At 32.9% G+C, this 25439-nt stretch overlaps 5 protein-coding genes across 14 annotated transcripts; 3 read left to right on the top strand and 2 right to left on the bottom strand.

Annotated features, from left to right (window-relative positions):
- Positions 1–76: 76 nt before the first annotated feature.
- Positions 77–3000, top strand: Pig-z (phosphatidylinositol glycan anchor biosynthesis class Z). The gene is made up of 4 exons (XM_076765653.1): positions 77–779; positions 843–1243; positions 1311–1849; positions 1927–3000. The coding sequence occupies exons 1-4, from the start codon at positions 602–604 to the stop codon at positions 2831–2833; spliced, it is 2025 nt and encodes a 674-aa protein (XP_076621768.1). The 5' UTR covers positions 77–601; the 3' UTR covers positions 2834–3000.
- Hdac6 (histone deacetylase 6) lies at positions 2178–9967 on the bottom strand. Of its 3 annotated transcripts, XM_076765652.1 has the most exons (20): positions 9508–9965; positions 9306–9417; positions 8956–9129; positions 8056–8478; positions 7876–7973; positions 7608–7781; positions 7338–7530; positions 7209–7268; positions 6894–6983; positions 6696–6802; positions 6479–6622; positions 6295–6401; positions 6050–6219; positions 5612–5952; positions 5345–5540; positions 5128–5257; positions 4494–5057; positions 4255–4421; positions 3876–4163; positions 3151–3740 (listed from the first exon to the last, which is right to left on the bottom strand). In XM_076765652.1, the coding sequence occupies exons 3-20, from the start codon at positions 9004–9006 to the stop codon at positions 3663–3665; spliced, it is 3381 nt and encodes a 1126-aa protein (XP_076621767.1). In that variant the 5' UTR covers positions 9007–9129; positions 9306–9417; positions 9508–9965; the 3' UTR covers positions 3151–3662. The 3 variants fall into 3 exon arrangements, with proteins under 3 accessions (XP_076621766.1, XP_076621767.1, XP_076621765.1); XM_076765651.1 differs by lacking the exons at positions 3151–3740; positions 9306–9417 and adding an exon at positions 2178–2287 and having other exon boundaries at positions 9508–9967; XM_076765650.1 differs by lacking the exon at positions 9306–9417.
- Positions 9968–10478: 511 nt separating this feature from the next.
- LOC143342129 (2',5'-phosphodiesterase 12) lies at positions 10479–13345 on the top strand. Of its 3 annotated transcripts, none has more exons than XM_076765655.1 (7): positions 10479–10727; positions 10823–11599; positions 11793–11932; positions 12021–12304; positions 12392–12544; positions 12615–12735; positions 12830–13345. In XM_076765655.1, exons 2-7 carry the CDS (start codon positions 10869–10871, stop codon positions 13090–13092), a joined length of 1692 nt encoding a protein of 563 aa, XP_076621770.1. In that variant the 5' UTR covers positions 10479–10727; positions 10823–10868; the 3' UTR covers positions 13093–13345. The 3 variants fall into 3 exon arrangements, with proteins under 3 accessions (XP_076621770.1, XP_076621769.1, XP_076621771.1); XM_076765656.1 differs by lacking the exon at positions 10479–10727 and having other exon boundaries at positions 11007–11184; positions 11256–11599; XM_076765654.1 differs by having other exon boundaries at positions 10479–11599.
- Positions 13346–13375: 30 nt separating this feature from the next.
- Positions 13376–21284, bottom strand: Caper (RNA-binding protein 39-like protein Caper). Of its 3 annotated transcripts, none has more exons than XM_076765658.1 (9): positions 21140–21284; positions 20978–21051; positions 18485–18549; positions 16906–17208; positions 16481–16688; positions 16138–16404; positions 15881–16056; positions 15630–15800; positions 13376–15369 (listed from the first exon to the last, which is right to left on the bottom strand). In XM_076765658.1, the coding sequence occupies exons 2-9, from the start codon at positions 21029–21031 to the stop codon at positions 15072–15074; spliced, it is 1542 nt and encodes a 513-aa protein (XP_076621773.1). In that variant the 5' UTR covers positions 21032–21051; positions 21140–21284; the 3' UTR covers positions 13376–15071. The 3 variants fall into 3 exon arrangements, with proteins under 3 accessions (XP_076621773.1, XP_076621774.1, XP_076621772.1); XM_076765659.1 differs by adding an exon at positions 20601–20674 and having other exon boundaries at positions 20978–21276; XM_076765657.1 differs by having other exon boundaries at positions 20978–21276.
- A 935-nt stretch (positions 21285–22219) lies between these two features.
- Positions 22220–25311, top strand: LOC143341731 (uncharacterized). 4 transcript variants are annotated; one of them, XM_076764874.1, is made up of 3 exons: positions 22220–22335; positions 24792–24914; positions 25006–25311. In XM_076764874.1, exons 2-3 carry the CDS (start codon positions 24799–24801, stop codon positions 25172–25174), a joined length of 285 nt encoding a protein of 94 aa, XP_076620989.1. In that variant the 5' UTR covers positions 22220–22335; positions 24792–24798; the 3' UTR covers positions 25175–25311. The 4 variants fall into 4 exon arrangements, with proteins under 4 accessions (XP_076620989.1, XP_076620988.1, XP_076620992.1 ...); XM_076764877.1 differs by having other exon boundaries at positions 22231–22335; positions 24789–24914; XM_076764873.1 differs by lacking the exons at positions 24792–24914; positions 25006–25311 and adding an exon at positions 23375–24543 and having other exon boundaries at positions 22222–22335.
- The last annotated feature ends 128 nt before the right edge of the window (positions 25312–25439 follow it).

Here is a 25439-nt window from a genome sequence, read left to right as displayed (position 1 = left end):
ACTACTTCATCTTAAATGTTTATACAAGGACTAAAGTACCAATGAAAAGAAATACGAAAACATTTCTTTGATTTTTATTAATACATATAAACGTAAGGAATGTTTTGCAGATTTCTAACTCTATTAAATAAAAGTATGCCTTGAAATTTTAATAGCACGTTTTATAAATAACTGAAACAGACGAGTAATATGTTTTTACAGTAATTGTAAAATGAATGTAAGGTGTATAGATATGTGCGCTCATACATAGAAATAATAAAAAAATTTCTTTTTTCTCAATAGTTTAGTTAATGATCAAGGGATCTTAAAATTTAATTATTTATCCATGACGGTTACTAGTAACCAGAATCGGGAACTATCGTATCCAATGCGACGCGAATGTTTTAATTTTCGTCTGTATTATATTCTATCTGGAATTGAATATTATGATTAGGTAGCTAGAATATGGTAAATTATATTCTGTGGTTAAAACTAATGTCGTATCGTCTTACAAGAATTCGGAAAAATGATCAATTTGATAGAAAAAAATTCCTCTATTCGCTGTCTTAACCTTACTAAACTGATTTGATAAATCAACGGCCTTATTTAATCGCATGTTAGAATGCACTCCAAAAATGAATATAGAAGGTCGATCGACGAATACAGACCTGCTATACCAATAAGAAGAAAAATAGGCCTTTACTGGTTCCTGGCTAGTTTGAGAATTATTTTAACATTACTTCCACAAACTGGATATGTTCATCCTGACGAATATTTTCAGTCGATTGAAGTAATATCTGGTAAGTTAAGGCTTATCATTGCACAAAATAAACTGTATGTTACAAACATTTTTAATTTTACAGGGGATTATTTTGATATTGACATTAACAAACCATGGGAATTCAATTCTACGTTTCCTGTAAGAACTGCTTTAATACCACAGATTATTGTTGGTCTACCATATTCAATTTTAACAAGACTTTCACAGTATACACGTTTTTACTTTGGTATATCATTAAAATCTCCATACTTTCTGGTGCTGTTTCCACGTCTACTTGTATGCAGCTTATCCTTTTTATCGGATTATTGCCTGTACAAAATATGTTACATGTACGGTCAAAATTATAAAATAAGACTGATCACTTATGCCAGTTCCTATGTAATGCTTGTTTATGCAACTCATACGTTATCTAATGCTATCGAGTTGATACTAATGGCTCTGCTATTGTACTACACGTCACATTGTATGGCATATTCAGAAAAGGTATAAACATCCCACTGTAAATATTTATCAGATTATTAAATAATGAAAAATATATGTACTGTTTCAGGTAGTTGTCCAAAGTGACTATCTTTCAGATAAATATAATAAAGCAAAAAGTGGCGTGGAAAGAGTAAAATATTACAAGCTTAAAGCTTCACTGCCCCCACATTCTTTAAATCATTGTATTAAAATTGCAACAATTACTGTGATTGGTGTATTTAACAGACCAACATTCATTGCATTTGCCCTTTCACCTATCTTCTTTTGGTTGCAAAGAGGTTTAGGTTCAAAGAGCATAGGTTTTAGTGATTTTCACGTTCGAATATTCACTTTCATTGTATGCGGAATACCTACAGCTATCGTTTTTATTTTGGTCGACAGCTTTTATTTCGGTTATTTAACAATGGCAGAGATAGGTAACCTTGACATCACCATGAACAACTTCGTCGTAACGCCGCTCAATTTTTTCAAATACAATACGAACACTAAAAACCTACAGAATCATGGTTTACATCCTCATTATGTACATTTCATAGTAAATGTACCTCTATTGTATAACGTTCTCGGAGTTATCGGCCTCTTAACATTTGGAAAAATGTTACACAGGTGATTAATTTATTAATATTCTGCTATTTTTAATAAGTTAAAGTATAAAATTGTTAATGAAAAGTTATTATTTGCAGCGGTTTGAAAGCTCGTTGGTTGGATTTGCCCCGTATACAAAGCGTTGTCGGTCTAATGACGACATCTTTTATTATACCTATCACACTGCTATCAATTTTTCCTCATCAAGAACCTCGATTTATAATCCCGACGTTATTACCTCTAGTCTTCTTGTATGCACCGAATATGAATCAAATATCGGGAGTCGATACCGTTTCACGTATTGCCGAAAATAACGCATATTCGAAATCTTTTACAACAAAGACCAAACTCAGTAAACAGCAGGTTTTTTGGTTCGTGTGTAATGCTGCATTAGTATTTTTTTATGGATTCGCTCATCAAGGTGGTATTTTACCTTTGACATCTCACGTAGCAACCGAACTAAAAGCAAAACCAGACCTTACACATGTACATTTATTTACATCGCACACTTATTCTATACCAACAGCACTTTTACATTTAAGAAATACTAAACGGACATACGTAAGTAGCGGAAATTACAAATATAAGTTAGTTAAAGATTTCCATCTCTATGAGCAAGGTTCAAAACCTATGAAAGATGTATGTAACATCATTGCCTTAAAACTTCGAGAATGCGAACAAAAATATGTTACCCGAAAGGTACCATACAGATTATATTATGCTTTTCCCGCCACAGACATGAAAGAGTTTATGTCCATTCAAAATAATACAAATTTATTTAATTATCATACTGTAAATAGATTTTATCCGCACGTTACAATCGAGAAATTACCGTTCACGAAAATGACTAATGTCCTACATCTGACAAGTATGAATAGCTTGTCGGTGCAAACATTTCTAGAAGTTATAAACGATGTATTCGACGCTTTTCAGCAATTTGAGTTGTTGTTAATACGAATAGAATATTTGATACAGAATAAGTGGGAAGGTGCGCATACATCATGAAAGATATATAAATTTTTTTATTTGATTATTTATTTGTATAGAATAAAATTAATTTATACGTAATTATTATTAATTTCTTGCTATAATTATTACATTTATTAACGAATTAAATTCAAAGTAAGATACCGTCTTAAATAAAATGCGTTTATATTTATGACCTTTAATAATGCAACCGTATTATCCTTATGTAAATATAAAACTTGAGATCAAATTAATGTTCATAAATGTATGTATATGCATTTTTAAAAGAAAATTTCTCTTTTAATATAAATCTACTATACAGGGTGTTCGGCCATTATTATATTATTGATATTTGCATTAAAGCGACTATAAAAAATTTAATTTACTTATGGGCACTGTACTTTAATCTAAGCTTTCATATCTAACATAATTTGTTTAGTTCTATTCGTAACTTAATATTGACCTAATAACCATTAACCTACATAGAAAAATAGAATGTGAAGTTATTTAAAGTCACTATCTTTAGTTCAGCAAAATACGTCGTTAATAAATGTAAATATTGAATACATTTAAAATGAATTTACAAGTAGTTTGATTATTTGAAATTGATTAAAACATCTATATATTTACTATTTGTTATTTACTCGTGAAGGTAAAACATTTTCGTATAATTGATCTTGTTCATCTCATAAATTCTGAATAGAAATGATATAAAATGTAAAAATCGATAAGTCTGAAATTTAACTAAATGTAAAATAAGTAAATAACAAATATTAAAACTGATGATATTTCTATTATATGAATCATTTATAAATATTAGGAAATACATATGGTATTAATAATAAATGTATTATTAAATATTTGCACTTCAATTCTCGTTATATGTCCATGGTAATTCTTCGTTAAATTTACTTTGATGTGCGGCATTACGAGCAGCGTATAGTCGCTAAAATTTTATTAAATTCCGGTTCAGTATTCCAAAAATAATTCGTGTAGACTTATGTCAAAACGGATATCTTTACCAGAACACGCTGAATATTTCAATCTATAATTATTTATAGGTATTAGAACTATAACTCACCGGATTATCTATGTACGCCTCGCAACTGTAGCACCAAACCGATAAATCGCTAAAACTCAGAGCCAAAGGATGTTCCGTTCTTTCTACGTGCAACACGCCGTGTTGATTAATGCTGCGGGCACAGTGTACAGTGTAACATTGTAAACAGATCCAATTTTCAACATTGCTTTCGCATTCCAGACATGGCAAATGTACATTGATTCCCGAAGGCGGTACATCGCTGACACTATCCAGGTGTGGACATTCTCGTAAAGGTACTATTGCAAACATTTCTCCAACTACCAACGCCTATAACAATATGCAAGCCACCAGTTCGTCACCCCTAACAACCCTAACTAAATATATAATAGAGTATTATAAGAGTTCAAGCATTGATTACCTGCAAATTTTGAGATAGGTAATCGTACAAGTTTGTAGCAACACTTCCTTCAGCACCCGATCTCTCATTCTGACCACTGCTGCCACCAGGGTTTGAATTGTTAACATTTTTCTCAGAAGACGCTTCCTTTCCCGGCTGATTTACATTTTTCTTTCCATATTCGGAAACTGAAAAATGGACCAATAAATCATTTACATGTCCGAACATATACATGTATACATTTCCTAGATATATCATACCTTGCATGTTTAATAATTTATTACGAGCTTCTTCGATCGCCTTTGAAGTGTCGTCGTACGATGAGTTCTTTATTTTTATATTCTCCACCTCGTTTTGTAACTTTGAAATTTCTTCGTCCGTCACAGAATTTAGACAGGTTTTATTAATCGAAATTTTCAACTCCAACTTCTCACTTTCAATTTCTTCCAACGCTATCTTGGACTCGGACTGTTTGGAATGGTCTTCAACGTTTCTCGTTTGTTCATTTGTTTTTACGTGTAATACTTTAGCCTTGGGGAGTACATTTTCTTTCGGCAGAGATACATTAAATATTAAATTCGGCCAATACTGCTTCTGCGTTTTTAAAACATTGTTTATAGAGTTAACGGCGCTCGCACACGGAATCTGATTGCTTTCTAACATCGGCAAAGGATCACCAAGTAACGTTTTTGTACAAATAGTCATCGCATGTGATATCGAATTAATATTGTAACCCCCTTCGAGACTGAGGATAATACGACCATTAGCCAAAGAAGATAACCAGTGTGTTAAATGCCCATACATCTCTGGTGTTACAAGGCAACCTAAATAATTAAAAATTAAATATTCGAACAAATCTTTTACAAAGAATATTTATAAAATCGATTTACACACCACCAAGTGGGTCGCCAATGCATGCGTCGAAACCCGCTGAGACTAAAATTAGTTCTGGATTAAACATATATGCAATTGGCATTATTACTTGTTGAAATGCTGCTATGTACTCTGCGTCGCCCATTCCTTTCTACGTGGCGCACATATAAATAAAATATATTAATAATTACATTTTATTCGCATTAGTTCTTTCCATATCGTATTTACAAAGACTGACTTTGTTCCATGGTATATTGACATTAAAACCTTCTCCCGGGCCGGAACCGACAAAGGTATAATTAGCACGTTTAGAATTTGGAAAGAAATTGCCATTATCAAAACGATGAACAGACATATATAGAATTTTTGGGTCTTCTTCGAAGATCGATTGTGTTCCATTGCCGTGGTGCACGTCCCAGTCCACTATTAAAACCCTGAAGGTTACAACATATTATCTTTATGCAAGCACGCATAATTGAGAACAGATCGATGAAACCATAATTACCTTTTCAAGTGATGAAATTCTATGGCATATCTAGCTGCTACAGCAATATTATTAAAAATACAGAAACCGCACGGTGCATCTTCTTCTGCATGATGCCCTGGAGGTCTGACAATAGCTACGCCAGATTGACTTTCTCCATTTAATACGCTATCGACTATTTGTAATAAAGATCCGGTAGATACACAGGCACTTGTCCAAGTTTCAGGATGTAAATAAACAGAGTTAAAAGTTGTGGCTAGCTTCTGCAACTCCTTGTATTTTAAACCTTCGGTGGCCTTTATCTTATCTATGTAATCTTTCGAATGAACCAGTAATAATTCTTCCATCGTTGCACTTCGTCCCTTTAGATAAAAAAAAAAATTGATCATTATAAAGAAAGATGATTATATTTCAGACAAAAGTGTAAAAGTTAACATTTTTTATAGCATATTAAAATACCTGTCGCACACAACATCGATCAAGTAAATTATATTCTTCGTACTTTTTGTAAATACCACTAATACGATTTGGTTTCTCCGGATGACTATCGTCAACTAAATCACAATGATATAGCATTCTATCATCATAAACGACGCACACTTTGTTCGATGACATAGACAAATTAGTAACTAAAATAAAATAATAATTGTTATGTATGTAGCCGTTTATTTCATAAGGTGAATAATATTTAAATAGCAACTTACATTGGATTAGCATATTTAACTGCTTTTCTATCAACTCGATAACTTCTTTACTTTGAACTGGATAGCAATTACTAGTTTCATACACTTCTGGCCTAATGTCGCTTCCTCTACAATAAAACAGTTATACGTTTATATAATTAAAATTAGTAATTAAATTTTCAGTAGGAATCACTTAATTTCTTACTTAAATATAACTGTAGGTAAATGTTGATTAATACTTTGCTCCTTATTATGCGTGGTAGTATTAATACTGTACGTATCCTGATATTGGTAACATTTCCAATATAATTTATGACTGTAAATCGTATTTAAAATTGAGTCGCGTATACTGAAATGGTAATAATTATATATCAATTAATATTATTCCTTATATTAAATTCATATTAGATTCTCGATCGTACCTTAATGAAGGTAATTCAAGATTTTGTAACATGGGACACGGATCGCCTAACAAAGTGCGTAGCGTCAATGCTGCACCTTCAGACAATGATTTCAAACAATAGCCACCCTATAAGAAAAGATACATTGAAAATAAAATATTTAAAGAATTATAAATCCGTCATGTTTAACACATTGACGTGTTAGGATATTTGTCATACCTCTAGTACAACAGCAACTTTTCCAGATGCCAAACTCAGTAAAGATGACAGTAGATGAGCATAACATGCAGGGGTCACCAACATCTCGCCCTTAATATCATGAACAATTAAAATTTAATTAGATGTATATAGTCTAAAAATAATAAATTTTTAAACATTTTTGAAACTGAAATAAATAAATATATACATATAAAAAAAATATCGTTAACCTTTTCACATCTAATTGCTGAATAAAATCCAGCCGAAACAACGATAAAATCTGGATTAAACTAGGATAATAAAAAAAGTATTAAAGAATAACATTTATCATTTTACCTCTGGACAGCCCAAGGCTGCATCATAACCAGCTGACACTATTACCAGATCTGGTTGAAACTATAATAATTAAAATTTTTCTATTTTATATCCAACTTATAAATTGAATTATTGGAATACGCTACTTACCTCGTAGGCCATTGGTAATAAAACTTGCTGAAATATGGCTAAATAATCAGCATTTGTCATACCAATTTTGTTAAGAGGCACATTGAAGTTATATCCTTGTCCTAAATCATCTCCGACAAAATGAAAATTAGATTCTTTAAGATTTGGCCAAAATTCACCATTCTCGTAACGATGAATAGAAAAGTAGATTACCCTACGAAAAATGTTTATATAAAAAGGAACATTCGTTACGAGAAATATTACGAGCAAATTACGAAAACAGCGATGTACCGTGGATCATTATAAAACATTTGTTGAGTTGCTTGTCCGTGATGTACGTCCCAATCGACAATCAAAATTTTATTCGCCAAATTATTACTCAAAACATTTTCAGCAGCGATCGCAACATTATTGAAAAAACAATATCCACAATATTCTACTTTCATTGCATGATGTCCAGGTGGTCTAAAATAGAATAAAAATAAAATGTATTACTGCTCAATATTTACAACATAGTAAATGTCATTCTATATATAGGTAAATTATAAAATTATTATACCTTATAATAGCCATTCCGTTTTGTACTTCTCCTTTACAAATACTTTTCACTAAGTTGATCGTCGAGCCCACGGCTAACAGGGACAATTTGTAGGTAGACTAAAGAAATGTTTAATAATTTAGTATTAAGATTCTTATATTATTTTAAAATTTACTTTGCACTTTATAAACATTTACATACAGGGTGTACATAAATTGCATCGTATTTAGACGAGAGAGACCGTAATTTATCTGCATCTGTACAGCCATCTGTGGCCTTTAAAATATCGATTTGTTTTTGGCTGTGCATCGTGAGTATTTCATTCTCTGTAGCATGCCTAGGTGCAACGAATTTACACCTACTTATTAAACCTAATTCTTCGCATCTTCGTAGAACATTCGTCAATCTGGCAGGACATTCTGGATAATTTGGATCCCAAAGACATTCGTGTTCTGACATAGACAGATCATATACAAGACCAGTTTTCTTTCTCTTTAAATTGTTGGCATCTATGGCTTTTTGATATATATCATGTACAAAGATAGAGCTACACTTTTTTCTTTGTGATATATGTTGTTGCGTTGCCTCTCGTTTAGCAGCTATTAAAGCTGCGGATGGCCGAATCTGATTAAAAGAACGACGAATAAATTCTTTTTGTTCCAAATATATTAGGTTGACCAAAAAATTTGTGGAGTTCTCAATGTTCAAATAGAAAGTAATTCTTTTAATGACCTAATAGTTCTAATTTATGACTTGTTTATGGTTTACTTATGACTTGATAGTTTTAATAGTTCTAATTTATGACCTATTCTGCGCTTTTTCTTTAAAATATTTACATAAATAAACCCTAATACTTGAAAAATTTTGAATGATGTTAGTGTCATTGGTGATGTTACAAAATACTAAGTGCATCATTGAACTTGAAAGTATTTCTAATTGTCATACTAATAATGTTATAATTATATATGATCATTTATGTTTTGTACCAAAAGTAATTGCATTTTGGGGGCCTGAAGACAAGTATTACCAAAACCCACATAAATTTCTTAGTCAAACTAATTATTAAAATTAATAACGATTCTTTTTAAAATATATTCTTACGCTAGAAGTTTTCGCAGATTTTTTGGCACTTTTTTTGACCGACATAGACATGTTTCCAATAATACTGTTGTTGTCTTTTCCTTTTGAATTTTCTATAGCTTTTATGAGCTGGATTTCACTATCTGCTAATTGTTTAGCAGCAGCAAACAGATTTCCACTTATCACAGAATCAGACTACAAGGCAAAAAAGACAAAATTAATTTTATAGATAGGAATCCTGATCATGATTTCAAATTGTTTTATTTGAAACTGTTGTTTCTCCATATACAATTAATATCTCCAATAAAATTAATAAGACAATTACTTCTAAATACAAAGAAACTATAATATAATTAGGGAAGTTTTCTTACTTTTCTGCTAAACAGCGAAACTTATTGCGAAAAAAATGAACTGTTGACAAGTAATATGTAGATATAGTACGAGACGAGACATATCCTTGTATAGATATCAGTACCCCTTCCACTTGAAAATGTATTGTCGTGTATAGAAATCATCATATTCGAACACTGAGAGACGATATGAACGCGAGTGATTAATAAATATCATTCTTACCATTTGCGTTTAACGAATAACCTTGAAATTTGCGATTTCACCAAACCCCGCAATAAATATGACTTTTACAAACATATCATGATCCTTTGGGAGACTGAACTTTGTCGGTCGAATAGGACAACTCTTGTGCATGAAAACTCTTTCGCTACAAAAACGCAGCTATCATAGCGGTCTGTGTCATTTTGCGCTTTCAATTTTGTTCTCACTCCATTTCAACGAAGAGCTGACAGTGTCCGTAATCTAACATGTAACTGCACAAGTCAAAAATAGAACCTCTATTCAGTGTGGCCAGATCTGGCATAATTGAGTGCATCGACGTCGACATTAGTAACGACGAACTTCCTTAGCATTTAACGGAGTGGTGGGGAAAGCCGACATATCCTACCACACGAGCCACATGTTACGCCCGGCCAGCATTTCATGCAACTTCGGGAAATCGATAAAGAACGTGCTCTTGAACAGCCAAAGTCCGTCTTCGCGGCACTAGCACAGAGCTATACATATAGGCACATACATATGTATAAACAAAGCCCATAATAAAAGAAAAATTTACACTGAAATAGAGAAAAAGTAATTTCGGACCCTCTCGTGGGAGTCGAGAGAGCCGCCCAAGTTTATCGTGGAATAGTTCGTTACATTCAACGCTAAATGGCGCTTATTTATCGACCTCAGGCCCTCTAATGCTAAAACGCCCAAGCTTGTCGAGAAGTTCCAATCTGACTGCCATACCGAGTTATTTTTTAAATAAATTATATATTACAATTTAAAATAAAAAATAGAAGATTTACGGTGTACTTAGTAATGAGGTACATCTTTACGTATTTTAATAATCTTGAAATCTTTAAATAATCTTAATCGATTGGTTACTCCATTGAAATTAATCGATCGATGCTCAATTCTGAATCGTACAGCTCTCATTCCGTTAAAAACTATTAAAATTTCTGACACGGAAATGGTAATGGGGCTCTAGAGCCCTAGAAAAATGGGCCGAAAAAATATATTGGGTGAAAAGTCTACTCGTATACCTCGTCTGTGGTTTAAGTACCAACTAGCAGACCGATTGATTATAATGCATTCCGCTACTCTATGACAGTTTGTTAACTAAACAAGAAAAGGCCACTGTTACGAGTACACGTGTATTTGGGCTCTGTTTGTTACGCGTTATTTATAGTCCTTGCCTAGAAATTTATTATTTTAACGTTGTATAATACGTATACCGCGTAAGTTGCACAATATGATAGCACAAGATGTCTAGATTAGTGGGTAAATTCTATTCAAAGTATCTAACCTCATTTTTATCATATTCAAAACTTAGCCAACATCTTCCCAAGTATTATTCTCAGGAAAAGTTATTGTTAAACATGAACGAAGCAATTATAAAATACGACGAGGGTAGCGACAACTTTCAAGTGTCACTTCGTTATGTGAATCCTAATCTACACGTAGACAGGCAATTCAATTTTAATAGAAACGTGAATGAGTCCATAAATACTTTTCTTCACAGAATAAACGTAAATATAACTAATTACGCTATGAAAAATCTAAAGAGAAAAAATAAGAAAATGAGAAAAATGTCTAAAGATACAGAATCAACAAATAGTACAGTGGATGATTTCATCCAAGATAAAACGATTAAATTAATAAAAAATGACTCTGTCATTGATGGCGAACTTACTTGTAAGTCGATTTTAGAAGATCCATTAAATGTAAAATTGATCATTTTTGATACAGAATGTATATTAAAACAGAATGTACCGTGTGTCACCAAGATAAAATTACCATCAAGCATTTTAACCGGTTTTCCAACTTATCCCACAAAATTTGAATCCACTTATGTTGATAAACTAAGGTCAACTTTTAATTGGTACAAAAGCAATAAAAGAAATTGGATCCTTGTTGGAGAAGAATATTTATACACACCTAATGTATCTGATATAGGATGTAAATTAAAAATAATGTGTATACCAAGAAATAACATACAAACTGGACCAACTATAGAAGTCACATCCAATTACACTGTAGAAGCTGGTCCAGGACTGTGCCCTTTTGAAGTCAGACATGAATTTACCAAAAATAAATTGTCTGGTAAAAGGTAAATTTCTAGCAAAAAGGTGTAGTACAGAGCAACAGTACATGTCAATGCTGGGTCAGTGTAACCCAGTTCTGGCCAAATAAGTGTTAAAACATTATTATTCTACTTACATCAAATATTCATAAATATATTGTTTAAAATTTACATACGAAAGTACAAGTAAAAATTGCTACTTTTAAAAACAGAATTGAAGTTTCAGAGTAACATCGTATAACATATTGGCAAGCATATATTCTGATACTGAATTATCCAAAGATGTTTTATATCCATATTGTCCATCATATGCGTTATCGATGGATTATCGAAAATTATTAATTTTGAAAGAATTAATAGGTAACTTTTTAACTTTGGTTCTTTCATTAGTGTTTCGTGTTTATTGTAAGAATGAAGAAATTTAAATATGGGTAACAAATTTTTACAGGATATAATGCAGATATAATATGCCTTCAAGAAGTAGATAAGAATGTTTATGAAAATGATTTAGTGTCTCTGTGTGCGTTGAACTACGATGGTATATATAATCTTAAAAGTGATACGCGAGAAGGACTCGCAATATTTTATAATCAGGAAAGATTCGATAAATTAAGTTGCGATTATAGCATCATGTCTCAATCTACAAATTTCAGTGGATTTAATGCCATTTGGTCACAGATACAAAACGAAAATGTAAAACAGACATTTTTAAATCGAAGTACAATTATACAGGTACTAGAGCACAATAATCTCTATTTTATTATTAAATATAATTTCTTCGTACTTAACGATGCACTATACATTTAAATTATATTGCAGACATTGATACTACGATCTAAAGAAAACTCTGAAATCTTAATTGTTGGCAATACGCACTTATATTACCGACCGCAAGCAGGGTATATACGTTTGTTACAAGCATATTATGGTCTGATTTATTTACAGAAATTTGCCAAAGAAATGATGGAACAGGTACTTACGTTCAATAATTTACATAATTGCAATCTACTTCGTACATCTATAACATACGAAACATTTTTAGAACCCAGAATGCAATGTTAGTATTATTTATTGTGGAGATTTTAACAGTGGACCGGAGAGTGGAGTTTATCGATTAATGACCGAAAAGTATATACCAGAAGATCATGCTGAATGGAAATTTAGTAAGTTAATTTAATGTCATAGTAATATAGTGAATTATATATACATAAAAAATTTATATTTATTTGGAGTATATTTCCTCTTACTCTATTATAGGTCCTGATGAATCTGTAGGCAATGTTTCCCTCAAACACGATCTTAATTTATCTAGTGCTTGTGGTACTCCCGAATATACAAATTATACAGGTACCTTTTGCGGATGTTTAGATTACATATTTTACCAAAAGGATCATTTAGGCATCGAACAAATTGTACCACTTCCTAGTAAAGATGAGCTTAGCTTGTACACGGCTCTTCCGTCTGTCGTGTCTCCAAGTGATCATATTGCTTTATGTGCCGATTTAAAATGGTTGAAATAAAATAAATCACATATTAAAATTTGTATCTCTAAACATTTGTAACAAAATAAGGAAGAAGTAAAAAAATGAAATTAAGCAAGGCGTCTCGTAAGATCCAAAAGGAGTCGCGAAAGAAAATTTTTATCGATACATATGGCAAATGCTGTTTTCAATTAATTTTAGTTAATTTATTAAATAATAATTTCAACTTTGTAGAATTTTTATAAAACGTACACAAGATTACCTTTCATTCAATGTGTTCAAAATAGCATTTGTAGTCTAAGTTAGATACATACAGTGAAGGTTAAAAAATAATCTTTGTATTCTATTCTACAATAAGAAATGAAAACCTTACGTATGCTACAATCACTTAAATTATCACGTGTATGAACGAACAAATGTCAGAAAAGTATGTTTGCGCATTTACAATATGTATACTAGAGGAGGATTTCATATCCACATAACGTATCACATTAATTTTACTTTTATAATTATCGAAGTGTACACCCACGTTTTAATAATACGAAGTTACAGCATTGTTTATATCTACGAACAGTTCGTGTTAATTTACAAACCACTTTATACAGGTTATCGTATTTGATTCTCAAGTAAATAGAGGTCTGCAGGAATAACGAAAGCATATTAAATTGACAAATATTATTTACGAAATCTTTTTCACGCTTCGTGTTTCTACAGGAAATTGTAACACAGCAACGAGCTCTGGACCGACAATTCATTGATATTTTATGATATTAGAAACTCCCATGTGTAAGCGTTGTAAATATAAATTTAAAAATGTATATTATGCGTATTCTCTTCTAACACGAACACCTCTATATTAACCATTTAAATTGCTTCCTTATAATTAAAAACATTCGTGAATAATTTATTTATCTAAATAAATAAATAATTTCACAATGTTAAGGACAAGTTTGCAGACATTTTACGATCAAAACGAAGGCCATTATGTAATTGTGTATATAACAAATACACAGAAATAGTAAGTACGCGCGTAAATTAGTTCCCTGAACGAACATTAGCTTTGCGTCAGTTTGTATCGTTTCAAGAAAATTAACATTGTTAAAAATATTTGTCATATTATCGATTGTACCAAAACGAAAGAAAAATCTTATCGATAATGTTAGTTGCCTGCAGACCCCTTCTTCTCTTTCATCCTCGCAATATTTTACGCGTTTTTTTTTTACTAATATATAACAAGTCTATGTTTTTCCTAAAGAAACAACCTTTGCTGCGAGTTTTGACGTTACGATAAATTTGTGAAGAAAATTCCACCACAATATATGCATTAACATACGCAATGGTTTCACTTTATCATTAATATTTGCTTTTGCTTTAACGGATTAAGCGCCAAAAATCGTTCAACCTTACGAAGAAATAGATAATAGGCAATTGTTTAATAGACAGTTTTCCGTCGCCCTTTTGTAATATAGCTGATAAATAAGGCAATTGAAGCCCCAGTATACCTTCGGTTGTGCTGAATCTGTTAAATATAACGATACGTGAACACAACACACGTAATACTCTTAAATCATTGTACTGTGTTAATAAATAACTATTTTTAAGGGGAAATTTCGTACCCCTGTGTAAGTGTATCCATCCAGAGTATGTATCAAGGGCAATACCTCCGATGTTGTCGTGTATTAATTGGTCAAGATTTCCGAAGTTCGACAAAGTGCTTCCGAGGATTTTTTTTATTGAATAAATACGATCGATTCTCGTTGCAAATGATTTACCATATGTTCTCGCTTCGATGTAAAAAAAGAACAATTGCGCTTACGAATATCGAAGGAGCTTGCGTGTACACGAGATTGCTCTCGTTTGTTCTGTACTTTCGCGATTGATAATTCGAACAGCGACTTGAAATGATGTGATTACGTGTTATAATAATGACAGTTCTTTTCTCTAAAATCGGTAAGAAAAAACATAATACTATAAGAATTTATACATTCGTAACTCGCCTCTCACAACGGCTTTTAGGATCACATCCCTCTTCTTGGCGCGCTTGGAACCAGTAACTGTAACGCGGTCATCGCGTCCGGAAATAGCGAATGATAGTTCACAACTGGCACGTACGCGGCCGTTATCACCCGTCCCGCAAACCATCGACCATGTAACGAATTAACGGCCGCTACCGCCGTCGCAATTGATGGACACTTGACATAAACGTTACCTTGAGGAGAGGCTTGATCCACGTACACGTGTAACACGCCACCATGTTTATTACATTCCTCGATCACATCGTCGCGAATCTCTTTCGCCCAATTTGGATTTGTCTCGCTGAAACAAAATGCATAAATTCTGTTTTAATCGCACGATGCAGTCAAGTTGTACTTGTATTCGATTGCGCACATTTAGGGCTTATTGTAATGTTAAATTATCATTTTTTAACATGCGTATACATACACGCATGAAACAATGTTTTGAGATAACTTGGTTTATATAGCATATGCATTCCCCTAGTGAAAAACGGAAAATCAAACACTAGGTCTACTGATATGCACATTTCTTTTACGTAAAAACTAATTGTACCAACTTACTTTTGTGGATCGAACATGTTCGACAACATAAAACATTGTGTTGCTATAGGCGGGGCAGCTTGTGGGGGTGGTTGTGGCGTCGACATAACAGGAGCCATGTTCAACGCGTTCGCAGCTGCAGGAGGAATTTCAAGACCGGTTCCTTCTGCCAATTTAAACATCAGTTGTAACCTAAAAACATTTTCATCGAAACATTAGTTACAAATGTTGAAAAGGTGAAAAATATTAAAAATTATATGAACATTATTTACCTTCCAGTAGCACCAAGGTCAATACCGCTTCGATCCAATTCGTCTGTATCGAGAAGCGATGGTCCCTGTATTAAGTCTGTACGTTCTGTGACGTTACCAACTTTCATAGGTCTCCCAGCAAGTTCAAAACCGTTCAATTGTTCTAAAGCTTTTTTCGCGTCGTCGGCGTTTCTAAACTGTATGCAGAAAAATAGGAATATATTTAAATAAACAAAAAAAATAATTCAAGTAAATTTGTAACATATTCAAGTACATACGGTTAAAAATCCATAGCCTTTGCTTCTACCAGTTTCTGGATCCATAATTAATTGAATATTGTCAATTTTCCCAAAAGGTTCGAAAATACCACGAAGCATGTCTTCTGTAATATTAAAATGAAGAGATCCAACGTATAATCTCATTGGTCCTGTCTGACCCTTTGGCATAAGATTTGGCATTGAATTGCCCATACGATTCTTTTCAGCTTGAGTGTGTTGTACTACTATAGGAACACCCAATAGCTTTTGACCCGATAATCCGAGTGCCTATAAATAAATTAAATATACTTTAACAAATGAAAATTAACTAAATGCCCAACACACACTATTCGTGTTAACTTACCAGTGTAACGCTTTCCGGATCTTTGAACTCAACATACGCTATACCCTTAAACCTCCTTGTCTTGTTGCAAGTAATAAGTCGGACATCTTGAACTTTACCAACACTGGAGAAGAATTCTTCTAAATCGCGTGCACGTATGCGTTGACTTAGTTGCATACAAAATACTGTACGAGCATCGCGCTCTTCTGGCGTCAACTCATCGTTTCTACTGCAATGTACATATAAATTTATTTTCTTAGTTTCTCTTTTTTTATTCTGTATTGCTTTATTGCATTCATTATTATATTGTACTCCTAATTGGATTAATAACAACATGGATCCGTTCTTCCTTTGTGTCAATTTGATGTCATTAATTGCAAGAGTTATAAAAGTACTCGACAAATGGTGCTGTTTCTTAATTTAATATTCAACACTTGTATACTTACATTCCAAGGGGACTGACACCTTTTCCAAATGGTGGTCTTGCTCGGGGAAGTGTAATCGGTGTAAGCGATCGTTTTCTTCTTCGATCTCGATCCCGATCTCTATCCCGTCGATCCCTATTATCTCTGTCATTGTCTCTGTCTCTGTCGCGGTCTCTTCGATCTCTCGATCTTGATCTGCGTCGACGATCACCACGATCGCGGTCTCTGTCACGATCTTTATCTCTGTCTCTATCGCGATCGCGACGATCTTTCTCCCTGCGGTCTCGCGATCGAGAACGGGAACGAGAACGATGTTTGCTCTTCCTAAAAAAAACAAAGAAAAGAATCTGGGACTTAGAAATTTTATATACGCTTAAATTTTCAATATGTAATATTATGACATACGCGATTGCACATATTGTTGTTACAATGTAAGTATCGAATTAACGGGTTCTGTAAATCTACCATTAATTCGATAACAAGTATGAATTTTTTAAATAACTTTAGATACAATTTGCGTGGCATAATTTTAATACTTTACGTTACAAAACAATTATTAAAGCAACAAATTTCGAATTTACTAATCGAAACCCTTAATGGTAAGAATTTTATTTAATTCAATTACAATTTGGTAATAGCAGGAACATTGCAAGCATAGACCCCCGCATATCCCATTTTAGTTCCACATAGTTCTCTAAAGATGTAGTATATATAAATATGCTATAATTAAAACTTTAAGCAGAACAGTACTTGATATTTTAAAATAACTTATGCAACATTTTATAAATTTTAGTTAATTTCGTTCCTATATACTTTTTACGCTTAAAATCTCTACCAATAATTATTTATTATATTTCACATTTGTAACTGAATCTGTAATACAGATATTCTGCCTAAACACTTACCATCTTTGGGTTTAACCTTTGGAATTATGAAAATAACCAGCATTTACACTAATTGTATGGGGTCTATAACAAAGAGAATATAACTTCAAATAGCTATAAACGTACGCGGAATGGCTATTTTGAAATGTTCACAAACAATTAAGTATTTACCTCAGTTTACAATGCTAAAGATTCAAATGAAATGATTTTAAATACTCGTAAACACGTGTGCTTTATATTTTCAAGAACTCGATATAAAAGGACAGGACATTATAATAATTTTATTTGCAATTAAGCACAAAGAACTAAATTAATAAATAAAAGGAAAACCTTAATAAAAATCCAGTCCTCTTACTGTTTCTCAAGCAATATATTTTGCAAAATGTTAATAAAGAAATCGTTTATTTTTATTCTCCAACACACTATAATAATAATGTACAGAAATGTAATTTTTGACTAGGCAAGAAATATAATAGTGAAAATGTCTAACTATATTCTTAGGATTATTTTAGTTTGCTTATTACTTTGTGCTCTCAACCATTTGCTTTTCAAGTATTATAGAATTACTATACATACATGTAATACAAATATAAAACTCGAACAAGTTCAAGTCACATAGTTTTTATAAAAATAAATCTATAAAAAGATTAAAATTGTTAAAAAAGGTAGTGAGCACAAAGAGTTAATTGAATCAATGACATATAAACTGTGCTTACCCAGACGATTTGCGGCTAGACCCATTCTCCTTGGAAGATTTGTCTTTGGATGAGGAGTCCTGCTCCTACGAACAGCAAACAGTTGAATGCCATGCCAGCCAGCCGATGTGGCAGGGATGCGCGAACAAGGGGACAAAAAGCAAATCATAGAACGTTAGTAAATTTTGTAACGATAGATTGTGTACAAATTGTACAATTTAAAGTCTGACAGTAGTTTCAGAAATAAAATATATTGGTCGTGAAGCTTTGTCTTCTGTTAATCTTTATAACCATGTGGACAACTCTCCTTCAAGCACTATGCAATCGAAGATCTATTTGGCGTTGGACGGTGGTGCACTCTCGTGCTCTTTCTCTTTTCCAGGTAGATTATATTGGTCTGAGGGGGCTGAGATGGGGAGACAGAAAAGAAAGAGAGAGACAGAGAGACGGGGCGAGCGTAGCGTTGCGATGCCTCGCATACACCTGGCTCAAACTTACCAATTATTTTATCGGGTTTTAGGAAAGCATTGCAATCTTGGGTTGAGCATGCCTTGGTCTTAAACTACCAATGGCCAACCACACATCCTTTTTCTTCTGCAAAAGAGAGCCCTCGTCAAAGACAGCACGTTTTTAATGTAACACGAGATGTGAACCCTAATTGCTAGCCTACAACCCCTGCATGTATACTCAATTAATTATCTTGTAATAAGAAAAAAACGATCGACGATCGTTCGCAGCTTCCATTCGATATATTACAAGATGACTTAGCTGTATAGAGAAAATGTTTCAGATGATTAAAACCGAACTCATACTTGGTATACCACATTTGATGCAATGGAATGATGATAATGGTGTTAAATGCATGTACCAGTGATGTTAGAATTATTAATCTATCCTTTTCTATTAATATGGTTTATGAATAATTACTAAGTTTCTACAAAAACTTGGTTGTATTTGCGAATATAGTTTTCAAAACATTTTCTCGTTTAAACCTCATGACATATTAATCCTGCTTGCCAATTTACCATGCATTTTATGTACAAATTACTACCTTTGAATTCGAAATAGCACAGACAATACTTTATTAATGATAAACTATAAGAATTATAAAAGAAAAGGGAACATCAGAAATAATTTAGTGGACATAACGTATTTAATTCCGATCAAATGATCAGGAACAATGGTCCAACATATTTTTAAGCATATAAAATTAATTACATGTTATTTTTTGCAAAATACAAAGTATAATATATTAATTATATGTTACTTTTTACAAGAAACTGATACATACACAATATTTGTAATAAATGTTACTTTTATCATAGAGAAATATAAATTTTTTTTGTAACACAATTATTTTACTTCAAGTTTTATTTTTGTTCCTATCTGGATAAAATATATTTCAATGAAACTATTGTTACATCTCTTATAGCACATAAATGAAATGCAATTTACTCCTTGCAAATTAATTTGATCAAAACACATTTCCTTCTCAACATAAAGACTATTCATCTGATTTATTTAATTTCAAACGATTATATCAATGCACGCTTCTTCCGAAAAAGAAGAATTGATATACAATTATATATAAAATAGGTGCATATACAAGACTCCTGTAAACCAAAAAACAAAGCAAAGCCAATGCGGGAATGCTTCAATTTTAAAAATTGACAGATACCCTTATCGTTCCACCTAAAAATGCAAAAGATGCGTGTAGAAGTTATGCCCTTCTACTATAAAACATTGTCAACACTGTGTAAATAAGTCTATGCACATATAATGGTTACAGAGACAGCTCGATTTATTCTTCTGCACTTTTTATGTACATCGTAAAGATAAAAAGAATAGCATGGCACATGGCAGAACAGCACCTAACAGATTTACTTTTTTCTTTTCACTTTATTCCCTATAATTACAAAACATCGTTTTTCATAATTGTTTCTCTTCCTATGGTTGTTACAAAGATGACAGTAGCAATTCTATCTACGTCATGTAAATAATAAACGTTACGGTTTCTGAGAAAGTAAAATTTAAAAAACAAAAAAAAAAAAACAAACAAATTATACAAAACAAGTGAAAATAAAGAAAGAAAACAGAATTAAGTAAAAATGATGTTAGTGATGGCTTTTCTTAATACCTCGTATTTCAAGTGCATTCTAGGAACTCGCTGCCGAACATCCTACGAGCGCGAGGGTACATGTTACGTACCATCTATAAGTACAGAAAACGGAGGTATTGATCAATAGTCGGTATGAGAGACAAGGGCGTACTTTGTTCTACATGTATATATACAGGAAGGTAAGGACGGACATTTCTATATTTTTTTTTTTCTCTCGAACGCAACATGACTGAACATGCCCAGAACAGTACGCCACCGTAATTGGATTTTGCGTGCGTTGAGACTTGAGGGGTGGACTTTACGGGATTAAAAAAAAAAAAATTAGGACCTCGAGGGAACAAACCGAGACATAAAAACGAAGAAGAAGGAAAGTAACGAAAAGAATTAAGCCTTACCCCTTTTTTGTATGGCGCCTCCAGCATCGCCTCGACATCCAAATCCTCCGCCATTGCGCGAGTAGGAGAGCTTTCTGAAATACCACGCATTAGCACACGATAAACCAAAAGAGGATTACGATGGTCGAGAGAAATGAAGTATGAGGATATTGTGCAACGTACAGACTAGCGAGTGTTCTTAATTATACGATTTTGAACGTCTTAACAATTTATTGAGAAACGTAACGATCAATAACGAACGTGTGCGAACAAGAACACAATTGTACGCGACACGATGACCAAAAGAAAATGGAGAGCCGGATGTGAATGAACGAGCACAGCGCCACCTTCATAGGATACGTTTGCGTTTCGTTGTTTTTCAGATCCGGTTCTTAGTTCACGCGATTTTCTAATATTTCTGCAGATTTTTTATTTATTTTTCTATATCGATGATATTTTTGCACAAAACTCCTGTGCGAAACGTTATTTTAAAATATTTAAGAACATTTATAAACATAAATGATGGAAAATTATACAATCCAGAGTAAATATTCCCAACCTCATTTAAGTTTCAGTCCATTTCCGAAATTGGATTCCATTTGTTTGATCATGACTGATAATAAAACAAAATGCTGTTACATAATAAAAGAAAATTAGAAATAATATGAGATAACAAATTTATCTAGTTATTAGATATAAAGATTATTTACTTTGAAATGGTTAACGACACTGAGAACCATTGCTTTAAGGAAACGTAAAAATATCGTTAAAAAAATGAATAAACTAATCAAACTTGATAACTATCTAAATAGTTTGTTATCCTTAAATATAAATTCAAAATTAAACCCCTTATATTTTATGTTCACGCACAATAAAGTTTTCCTAATAAATATTAATTACTTCCGTTGAGTCAAAAACCTCTTGAGAATACTATGGGGCAAAATGATTCTTGCTCCTCCAGAAGAAAGTCACCAGTTTAGCACCAATCAAAACGCCTACTTAAACGAGCCAAGATTTTAGTTGATGTAGAACCTAGTGACTTTCTCCTAGAGAAGCAAGAATCATTTTGATCCATGGTTCATCAACTAATTTTTAAATGAATCACCTTTATAACATCGGATACTTCTGGTCTAGTAGGAAATAGTTGAAAAGTATAAAAAGGGGGTTCAGTGGTAAGTGTGACGGGTACATCTAAAAAAAACACTAGTTGCGTTAGATTCGAGCGAACTCTATCGGATAAGGTTTACTGTATGTTTTACGTTTGCGATGTACCCTTCCAGAATCATATTTGACTCTGTCTTAGACGTAAATGTATGACGTAACAGTCTGGCGCAGTTTGCGTAGTGGCCATTTTGTTTTCAATCGCACGGCTGATTAAGGTATTTTATATAAAAATATTTCATGTAACCTAATTGTAGAATATTTTGGTGACTAATATAGTTGACGAATTATTCGAGAAAATCCCATATATACCAATATGGTTTTATCTATACTTTTATGGGAACTAATTCAGATTCTAATCCGAAAGTCGTACTTGATTTTGGATAAGGCTTTTCTATCAATTTTCATATTTTATCTATCTCTCTTCCTTTTGTCATTTTTCTATATTATCTATTCCGATGTAAATCAAACTACGTTTGTGATAAATAATTATTAAAGATTTATAATATACAAAAGATGAGATTATTATTCAAGAAGGGCTGAACTGTTTTCTATTCCGTCAACGGCTACCTTTTGTACAGTATTACGTTGAAATTTATACAGTTTATGGATCAAATATGTTACGCTTTAATGTAATTATGCCTTCAAAATCTTGTTATTTATGCAAATGCATTTCTAATTATCGATATCTTCGACACACCAAACGTGTTCTAAATACTTTCCCAAAAATATATGTAAGAGTTAAGTTTTCAATTATCGTACCGTTATCAGTTAATTTGAATCAATTATTATGAACGATGTAATTTGAAATATCATTGACAACATATACATTCTCTTAATATAAAATACTGGAAGAGAAACACAATGGAATTATATAACAATGTACAACTACTTTTTTACGAAAAGATAATTTATTGAAGTATAATTATGAATTAGTACTAGTGGTAGTTACTAAAATATTTGTAGACAATTATGCATATGAAACCATATTTATAGATGAGGCATACAGTCAAAGCTAAATGTCCAATGGTATTGAAATTAATAAATCTTAGCTTTGATTGAACTCTCTTTTCTGTTTCAATGTCAGTCAATATATATATATATCTATATATATCTATATATATCTATATATATATTTTGGTCTCTCGCTATATCCGCTTGTCTCTTGCATACGCGTACATTTAAAACCAATCAGATAAAGGCGTGGTAAGAAAAAATGGGCGGTGTACTTATAGAAGGCAGTTTCTATCCTTATAGGTGTCCATCTGTCCATTCAGCCTGACGAGAGAGGCACTCAAGCGCAACAATGGATTCAAAACGGCACGAACGTGGCTCCAAGTCCAATACAGACTCACCGCCTGCTCCGCCTTCGCCTCCTATGTATAGTGCATCTTATACGACGTACGATGGGTACAAAAACAGAATGTCGTCGCGTCGTTCATCCTCGCCATCGGACTATAGAAGCAGTAGAACTTCTCGAAACGATTCGCCACAGGAAAGACGTAGAAGAAGACGCAGTGGATCAAAATCGCCCCCGAGTCGATCGCACAAACGATCTCGGTCGCCTGACAGAGACAAGGATCGAGATAGAGATAGGGATAGAGATAGATCGCGAAAATATTCTAGAAGGGATAGATCAAGATCCAGATCAAGAGGAAGATCACGTTCCAGAGACCGAAGGCGTAGCCGTAGCCGCAATAGGAGTAGAGACAGGCATAGAGGCAGAGAAAGCCGTAGGTACCATAGAGCGCCATCGTACGAATCCGATAACGCGGAAGATAATATAGAAGCAACATTACCACAACCGGTCGTTCCTCCGCAATCTAATGCTTTTAAGAATGATGGTAGTTTTATGGAAATGTTTAAAAAGATGCAAGAACAAATGCAACCCGCGCAAAAACCGACGACTTCTGTTTTGGAAGAGAAAAGCGTAGCTCCCCCACCATTGATGGTGGGGAAAAGGCGAGGAGGGAGGATTTTAAAAACTGGAATGGTTGCTAAGCCAAAGACTGAACAAACCGTTGAACAGCCCAAGGATGCTTGGTCGCTTTACATGGCCGAAGTAAAAAAATATAGAGAAGTTTGTTGCCAAGAAGAAGACAACACTAGACCACTGGTCAAATAACTGATTTCAGTTTTTGTTTCTCACTTTGTTATTTCATTTCAACTACAATGATCGTATTTTTTTTAAAATACTACTCTTTATAATGAATTCAGAATTACACTTAAGCAAAAACAGAACAGCTGTCAATCAAGTTTAAAGAATTTTGTTCATACTTAAATTATTCTGAATTTTAACGAGCTTCGGAGTAACGTGTTTTGTTATTTGGACAAACATGCTATCCAAAAGAAAAAAAAATATATACAGAATGAATTCTTTTTCCTTTACCATTACAATATAGAATGTACAAACGTGTTAATCAGAAATTATGGATGCATAGTATCAGATTATTAACTACTTTAACTTGAAGAATGTTGTTAAGTAATCAGAGGATGGAAAATAATTGTAGTGGAGAAATAACTTATTTGTGATAGCGTTAAGTGATGCAAGAGACAAACGGACTAGAGCGAGAGACATGCATAGAGAGTTTGCCTTTAGGGAGAAAGGGAGGGTGACATATGTAGGTCATTCAATAAATATAATAGATTAAGTAACTTGTAACTTGTTAAGCAGCAACAATATGGTTAAATACATGAATATTGGAACTCCTACTGATTTACCAAACCTTGATACTGGAGAACTCAAGCCATGCACAGCACCGTATGACCCAAGGTTCCCAAATCAAAACCAAACAAGGTAAAAAGAGAAATATACTAGTATTATATTCTATAACGATAAATTATATTTTTTAAATGTAAAATCACATTTATTTGTGTTCCTAATACAGGTACTGTTATACCAGCTTCCTGGACTTTCATCGCTGTAAGAGCCGTCACGGCGAAAATTACGAAGCTTGTCAGTATTTCAAGAAATGTTACATCGCAATGTGTCCCTCTGACTGGGTAGAGAAGTGGGAAGACCAAATTGAAAATGGAATATTTCCAGGAAATATATAATACACTTGGGGCACTATGTTACGCTTGCCTCGTTTTTAGTGATATTATTTACATGAAAACAGGATTTTGGAATTCTATCTTCCTGTTTGTAAAATAATAAATATCGAATAAATTAAGAACAATCTAATTTCCATTGATTTCAGTGAGTTTTTTTCTTTAATTTTTCGTTTAAAACAATAGTTATCCATTAATAAACAAAAAGTTGCACAAAACTTACATGTATTTATTAGGATTTGTACATGATAATTGAATGTTAACCTCCATT

This window comes from Colletes latitarsis, chromosome 5 (genome assembly GCF_051014445.1).
Source record: "Colletes latitarsis isolate SP2378_abdomen chromosome 5, iyColLati1, whole genome shotgun sequence".
Taxonomy (NCBI): Eukaryota; Metazoa; Arthropoda; class Insecta; order Hymenoptera; family Colletidae; genus Colletes; species Colletes latitarsis.
This window is presented reverse-complemented; position numbering and strand designations above follow the sequence as displayed.

Coding starts and splice junctions, on each gene's coding strand:
- LOC143341731 (XM_076764873.1), top strand. CDS start 23,424: ATGGATTCAAAACGGCACGAACGTGGCTCCAAGTCCAATACAGACTCA.
- LOC143342129 (XM_076765654.1), top strand. CDS start 10,755: ATGTCTAGATTAGTGGGTAAATTCTATTCAAAGTATCTAACCTCATTT. Junction 11,600..11,792: donor AATAAATTGTCTGGTAAAAG/GTAAATTTCTAG, acceptor ACAGAATTGAAG/TTTCAGAGTAACATCGTATA. Junction 12,736..12,829: donor TCATGCTGAATGGAAATTTA/GTAAGTTAATTT, acceptor ACTCTATTATAG/GTCCTGATGAATCTGTAGGC.
- Pig-z (XM_076765653.1), top strand. CDS start 602: ATGCACTCCAAAAATGAATATAGAAGGTCGATCGACGAATACAGACCT. Junction 1,244..1,310: donor GTATGGCATATTCAGAAAAG/GTATAAACATCC, acceptor GTACTGTTTCAG/GTAGTTGTCCAAAGTGACTA. Junction 1,850..1,926: donor TTTGGAAAAATGTTACACAG/GTGATTAATTTA, acceptor TATTATTTGCAG/CGGTTTGAAAGCTCGTTGGT.
- Hdac6 (XM_076765650.1), bottom strand. Junction 6,402..6,478: donor TTACCTACAGTTATATTTAA/GTAAGAAATTAA, acceptor GTTTTATTGTAG/AGGAAGCGACATTAGGCCAG. Junction 5,953..6,049: donor ATCGATGTTGTGTGCGACAG/GTATTTTAATAT, acceptor TTTTATCTAAAG/GGACGAAGTGCAACGATGGA.
- Caper (XM_076765657.1), bottom strand. CDS start 21,067: ATGCGTGGTATTTCAGAAAGCTCTCCTACTCGCGCAATGGCGGAGGAT. Junction 18,550..20,977: donor AGGCGCCATACAAAAAAGGG/GTAAGGCTTAAT, acceptor TGCTGTTCGTAG/GAGCAGGACTCCTCATCCAA. Junction 16,057..16,137: donor AAGGCTATGGATTTTTAACC/GTATGTACTTGA, acceptor TTCTGCATACAG/TTTAGAAACGCCGACGACGC.